General features: G+C 55.3%; 1 protein-coding gene across 1 annotated transcript in view; it reads right to left on the bottom strand.

The window, feature by feature from the left end:
* Nucleotides 1-6,375, bottom strand: part of TNR (tenascin R) — a gene marked incomplete at its 5' end in the record, with an annotated part of 27,149 nt that overhangs the window by 6,891 nt on the left and 13,883 nt on the right. The window contains 9 exons of the mRNA XM_010139116.1: nucleotides 544-676; nucleotides 1,665-1,795; nucleotides 2,405-2,548; nucleotides 3,079-3,198; nucleotides 3,848-3,991; nucleotides 4,514-4,633; nucleotides 4,744-5,010; nucleotides 5,636-5,899; nucleotides 6,212-6,301. Coding sequence (XP_010137418.1) covers nucleotides 544-676; nucleotides 1,665-1,795; nucleotides 2,405-2,548; nucleotides 3,079-3,198; nucleotides 3,848-3,991; nucleotides 4,514-4,633; nucleotides 4,744-5,010; nucleotides 5,636-5,899; nucleotides 6,212-6,301 — 1,413 coding nt within the window. The remainder of the gene's footprint in view (nucleotides 1-543; nucleotides 677-1,664; nucleotides 1,796-2,404; nucleotides 2,549-3,078; nucleotides 3,199-3,847; nucleotides 3,992-4,513; nucleotides 4,634-4,743; nucleotides 5,011-5,635; nucleotides 5,900-6,211; nucleotides 6,302-6,375) is intronic.

The raw sequence follows: 6,375 nt of genomic DNA, 5'->3' as shown, positions 1-6,375 counted from the left end.
CATCCCTGGAAACTTTCCAGGGTTGGAAAGGTTGGATGGGGCTCTGGTCTAGTTGAAGATGTCCCTGCTTACTGCAGGGGGTTGGACTAGATAACGTTTAAAGGTTCCTTTCTAACCCAAACCATTCTGTGATATTTGTGAGAGATTGGCCCATGTCTACAGTGTGGAGAGACCACCTGAGTCTCTCTCCCCTCACTCCAAGAGCATAACTGTTGATACTTTGTTGACTTTTGTGGGGTTTTTTTCCTCTATTTATGTATTTGCAAGGGGCAAGAGCATGGCAAAGGGCTTTGTAGATGTTTCCTGGTCTGAAGCTCAATTCCCTTGCCCTTGGCTGGATCTTGTGTTTGTATTATAGAGCCTTCAGCCATTACCTTTTGGTAGCAAATCTGCACTGTGAGTCATTGCAATGAATGTACCTCTCTGTGGCTCGTGGTGAAACGCTGCCTGAGGAGGGAAAGCCCATAAAAACAGTCCGTGTCTACCAGCACAGTATGTGGGCTGAGCCCCGGCTGAGTGAGTGCATGTGGTGTGAGTCCTCACCTGTGGTGAAGCTAGTGGAGATGAAGGTGCTCCGCATGGCGTTTTGGGCAGCTTGCAGGTGCACGGTGTACTCTGTGGTCTCAGAAAGCCCCTCCAGCCGGATCCACGTGTCCTCAGCATCCACAATCAGCTCCTGTACATGGGTCGCAGGAGGTAGACACCAAGAGCAACAGATGAGAAAAGCGATGGGGAGCCTAAAGAGCAAGCGAGGAGGGAAGGGAAACCACAAACTACTGCAGCCCTTGGTGCCTGACCGAGAAGCGTTGCGTGGCTGCTTACACCCCTGGACTACGTCCACGTGAGGTCGATTAATATATCCAACCTTTCGGGAAGATTTGAGTGGGAGAAACCTGGCTGGTTTGGAAGCAGGAGATTTAGATGTTTGCAGACTCTGTGCTTAGCTTACCGACTCTGTGAGGATCTGCGTGCCCACAGGACAGGGCATGGCTGATTGCCCAAGGAGTACCGCTGGCCAAACCTGGTTGTCAGCCAGGTCTGACTCTGTCAACTCCTGTTACGTTCATTTTTCTGGGGGTCAGCTGAAGTCACATAGCGTTAGATCGAATCCCTTCTGCGAAGCTATTATCCTCTGGCTGCCGCGAGCCAGTCGCACCGGCGAAGGAAATGAGACTATTTGCGGTGATGTATTTCTGATAGTGTTTGTGGCAGCTCTTCTGCACAGGCAGACATGGACACGCTCATTAAATAATCAAATATATTGTATTGCGGGATTAATTAGCTGTCTGCAGCTATCTTCCTTGTTGCAAGAAGGGCAAATGGCATTTTTAGCATCTCTGTTGGTGGGATAGTTTTCTCCTGCCTCGGCTTGCTTGTGTTTCACGAGTGGTGAATTTCCCCAGTTCCTCCAAACCCCCCAGGCATGCCCTCTTTGCCCAGACCTGCAGGAGTGCATAAAGATTTTGCCCAAGGCAATCTTTTCCTGCCTTTTCCAACTGTTTACCTAAAGGATTGCTTACATAGGAAGTAGCACCTGCCCCGGGGTCTCTCCCTGACCCGGTGAGCATCGCTGTTTTGCTTTGCTGGGTTTCTTCTGCTCGTTTCTCCGCAGTCATGCTATTCCCTGACTGAATGAGTCTCTTTCTTTGTGAGGACTCACTCACCTTCCGGCTGCCGTCGGTGGTTCTGTAGGTCATGACGTAGTTCTCGATCTCTCCCACGGGAGGCACCCAGGAGAGCAGGGCGCTCCGTCGAGTGACTTCACTGGCCGTCAGGTTTGCCGGAGGATCCAAAACTGCAAGGGTGGGCAGGGATCCAGGGAAGTGCAAGGTCTCACACACAATGACCCCAGCCCTGCTTCCCAACTCAGTGCCCTGGCATTCAACCTTGCGACGCTGAGCTACAGCCCACAGGCCATGCTCGCCTTCAGTTCCCAATCTCATCACCTGTCCCTAGCCTTGTCCGAGCTCTGCAGACCCTCCAAAAGTCCTGCTCTACCTGCGTGCTCTCTGAAGGGTAACGGCTCTGAAATTCATGCGCTATGGGGCCTGTCAAGCTTCTTGTAAGCAAAATGGGTTGTAGGGCTCTTCTGGACTATGGCCCTGGGGAGAAAAATGACCTGGTCAAGGGTCTTCTCAGGAAAGGGAAATCATCCAAGGGAAATCAAAGAAAGGGGTGGATGGGTGCTGAAAGAGTGAAAATGATGGCTGATGCTTGTCTTGATTAAAATCCTGTTCTCGTGTTGTGCTCAACGCTGGTACCCGGGTGTCCTTTTGGTACATGGCTACTTCTACACCCACATGGATGTGACAAGAGCTTTGGCTCAGCCTTGCTGGCTGCTTGTCCTGCAGTGGATGTATGGCTAAGAGTGCGTAACAGGCAGCGGGGAGGTGAGGGTACGTACGAGTTGTGAAGTTGGTGCTTATGGTCTGGCTGGTGACAGGCCCGTTTGTGGCATACATAGAGACTGTGTAGGTGGTACTGGGTAGGAGGTTGGTCAGCTGGTACTCCTGGTTGACTCCATCCACGACGATTGTTTCTCCTGCAACTGTAAGCCAAAAGAGATGATTTAGGGTAGATGTTCAAGGTGGTTCTCCAAAATGTGTCTATGGGTATGACCTCATAAACAAAAGCGCTTGTATTGCTGAAGCACCGTGAGCTACTGTGCTGCACCTGAACTGTAGTGGTGGTGTTTGATCTGAAGGATGGTCTTTTCCCACAGTCCCTGTGTTCGCCTGATGCTTTCTTTCCCTCCAGCAGCGGGTTTAACTGAGTTTGCTACACAGCAGGTTTCTGTGGGATGGGTACTTGCTTGCCCCTGGGCTGCTGCTGGTGGGCCAGTTAGCAAAGCGGGAGGATCCCACTCCCCTCCTGTGTGGACTGTCATGCTCCGAGGCTTGGTGAGGGGCCATGGAAAGCATGTGCCATATGGGAACTGCACTGGAGGAGCTGGAGTCTGGGGATGGGGTGCAGCACTGTCACCTGCCAGCTGCTGCTCTCCATGGAGGGCACTCACTGAGCCCTGGGCTTTGAGAAGAGGGAGAGGTGGAGATGAACTGAAATGGAGCCCCAACATACCTGTGTGGCGGGTGAGGACGAGGACGTAGCTCTCCACCTCCGACAGCGGTGGGTTCCACTGCAGCAGTGCCTCTGTGGGGGTGACGTTGGTGGCTGTGACCCCCAAGGGAGCATCCATGGCTGCATGGGGGACAGATTCAGAGGCATTAAGAGACTGGGCTATGAACTGGAAGGACTTCTTGTGGCCCATCATTTGTGGTCCTGCCTTGCTTCCCAGACACACGTGCCTGTGGAGGAGTCATCCTGCCCTAGCTGGAGAGCAGAGATGTCACAGCTTGTACTACCCTGCTAGCTGGGCAGCTCTCCCACTGTTTTACTGATGCACAGCCTGGGATGGTAGGGACTTTTTTAAGGTTTTGAGGAGTCTGGGGATAGCAAAGGGTTTTATTCTTGCAACAGATGCTGTTTGCGTCAGAGCTTCCCCAGGAATCATTTCTGAAAGCCTGTAGTCCCTTTAGGAAAGGTTGCCATAGCTGCCCAACATCCTATCTCTGGTTTCCCCATGCCCTGTGCACAGATACATCACTTGCACCCTTCCCCATGACCACCCATGCACATTTGGGAACCAGCTTTGCTTAGACATACTTCAAAAGCCCCCATTGGACCCTTGTGAACCTCGCTTAGCATCTTGAGCGGACGTCAGGCTGACATGAGGTCCAGCCTGCTCTCAGGTTCCTGACTGCCGGTGCAAACGGGGGCTCTCAGCCCTACCTGGGGCTGGACCTCACACTGTTTGATTGCTACCTGCCCACCAGGAGCTCCTTCCCACCTGTGTGCACGGTGATGGAGGTCACCTCACTCTCCTCCCGGCCCCGCACGCTCTTCATCCTGATCTCATACTTGGTGGCAGGCTGCAGGTGGTGAAGGGCATACTCGGTGGCATCGCCGGCAATGGCAGTGCTGTCTGTACTCCCTGCAGGAACGGAGCCAAGAGCTTTGGCATCACAGCTGGCCCCATCCCTGGGGTACAGGAGATGCTCAGGAGGGGAGGGCAATGCCCCAGGCCCTGTCCAGGTCTGATACTGGGGGTAACTGGGTTTTGTGCACACCTGCATGCCCATCACTCTGCTGGCTTGACCTTTCGGCATTGTAGGCAAAACTAGGGCTGAGGGAGATGAGCTGGGGGAAGCAGCTGAGGGAGGTGGGATATGGGATTGGGCCCTGAATGAATTATCTCCGGGGAGGGCACACTGCAGGGCGTCACTCCCTGTGCCCCTCTGTGCTGCCCTGGCCCTTGGCTGTGGTGGTCCCTTCCTGTACACCCCAGCGTCTGTCCCTGCATCCTCTTGGTCCATCCCAGCTATTGGTGGCTTTGCCCAGGGTGCTGGGATGCTGCTTGGGGTGAGGGTGACCTAGTGGCTTGCTGACACCAGTGGATGGAGGGAGGGTTGGCTCAAGGGCTCAGGGCTCAAGCAAGGGTGATCTGACCCGTTACCTTCAGCGGCACGGTAGGATATTCTATAGTGGTCAAAGGCAGCAATGGGAGGGCTCCAGTAGACCGTCATGGACTCCTGGGTGATATTGCCCACCCTGAGGTCCTTTGGTGCGTCGATCCCTGGTGAGACGGAGGAGAAAGCAAAGCTGTGGAAGGCAGATCCAACCCCCCGTCCCCCTGCCTGCCCTCTTGGCAGGGTGCCGTGCCAGACAGGGTGGGTCTGGTGGTACCTGTTGTGATCGATCCCATGACAGGCTCGGAGCTGATGGTACCGTGCATGGCCACCAGTGACACCAGGTACTCGGTGGATGGCTGCAAGCCTGTCAGGCTGGCATGCCTGCGGGTGCCGTCAAGCGTGACCTGCTGTGCCTCCTCCTCGTCCTGGGTGCTGTAGGTGAGGATGAGACGGTCTGCTGGTGGGGATGGGTCGCTCCATGTGACATTCACACTAGAGGATGTCAGCTGGGAGAAATGGAGCTGTGTGATGGGCCGGACCCCTGTAAGATGGAGAGGGGAGATGCAAACCCAACCATCTGTAGATCTCCACTTCCATGTTGTTCCCAGCACTTCTATGGGAAATACCCAAGAGAGATGGCAAAGCTGGAGCTCGGGGCTCTCCATCGATCTGAAACTGTGCTGGGATCAAAGAGCAGAATGAGGAGGGGGAAAGAGGCTTTTCTCAGCTCTGCCAGCAAACACTCCTCATCCGAGACACGCATGGTGGGTGATGTGGCTGTCCCACTGTAGATGATATGTGTAGTCCAGGCTTCTCAACTGCAGACTTTTCACCCACAGGCCCTTGCGAAGTTCCTCAAGACTTCATTTCTCCTTTTTATGGACACACAGACCATCCTGACCATAGAGGACAGCATGTCTGTTCCCCTAACCCTGCCTGGTCCTTATGGGACCTTCAGCCAAGCATGTGTGCTTAGTGCCGCTGGTGAAGGGGACTGGTGGAGCCACCCTCCTGAGGTCAACAGACCTGCTCCTGTGCGGTTGTGTTGCCCCCAGCTGTCATCCCCATCACCACATCAAGAGTTTCAGCACGGGTGGGCTGGCAGAGATGCCAATGCGGGGTGGTGGTCTGTGTCCTTGGCCCCATCCCAGCTTATCTTTCTTTACCTGTGAAGGCATCCACAGTGGCCTCCAGGCTCTGCTGGCGTCCCCTCTCAGCGATGATGGTGATGGTGTACTCTGTCCCGGGCTCCAGCTCTGAAAGGGTGAGCTGTGACTCATCCCGGGGCACCGTCACTTCAGATGCCATCCCCGAGGCAGGGGTGAAGGTGACGCGGTAGTGGTCGATGGGACCTGTGGCTTTGGTCCAGGCCAGCGAGATGGACGTCTCTGTGGAGGCTGTCACCATGAGGTCCTGAGGGCTGTCAAGCTCTGTGGAAGAGGGTTGGTGCAGACCTTTGTTTCCATGCACGGACTGTCCCATGGGGACATCGGAGTCGTAGGAACCAGCTGTGCTTGGAGCACGCAGCTGGGCCCAACTCACCGGTCCTGGCATTCATGGTCGCTGGCACACTCTGCTGGCTGTCCATCACGGCGGAAATCCCGATGCCGTACTCCGTCCCCGGCACCAGATCTGCCAGGGTGGGCAAAGGACACAAAGGGGCATGAGAACAGCACCCGGCTGAGTGGCTCGGCGTCGTAGGAACCAGCTGTGCTTGGAGCACGCAGCTGGGCCCAACTCACCGGTCCTGGCATTCATGGTCGCTGGCACACTCTGCTGGCTGTCCATCACGGCGGAAATCCCGATGCCGTACTCCGTCCCCGGCACCAGATCTGCCAGGGTGGGCAAAGGACACAAAGGGGCATGAGAACAGCACCCGGCTGAGTGGCTCGGCGTGTGACCCACC

The sequence above is a fragment of the Buceros rhinoceros genome, unplaced genomic scaffold, assembly GCF_000710305.1.
Source record: "Buceros rhinoceros silvestris isolate BGI_N320 unplaced genomic scaffold, ASM71030v1 scaffold33196, whole genome shotgun sequence".
Taxonomy (NCBI): Eukaryota; Metazoa; Chordata; class Aves; order Bucerotiformes; family Bucerotidae; genus Buceros; species Buceros rhinoceros.
The sequence above is the reverse complement of the archived record's forward strand: the minus strand, read 5'-3'. Positions and strand labels throughout refer to the sequence as shown.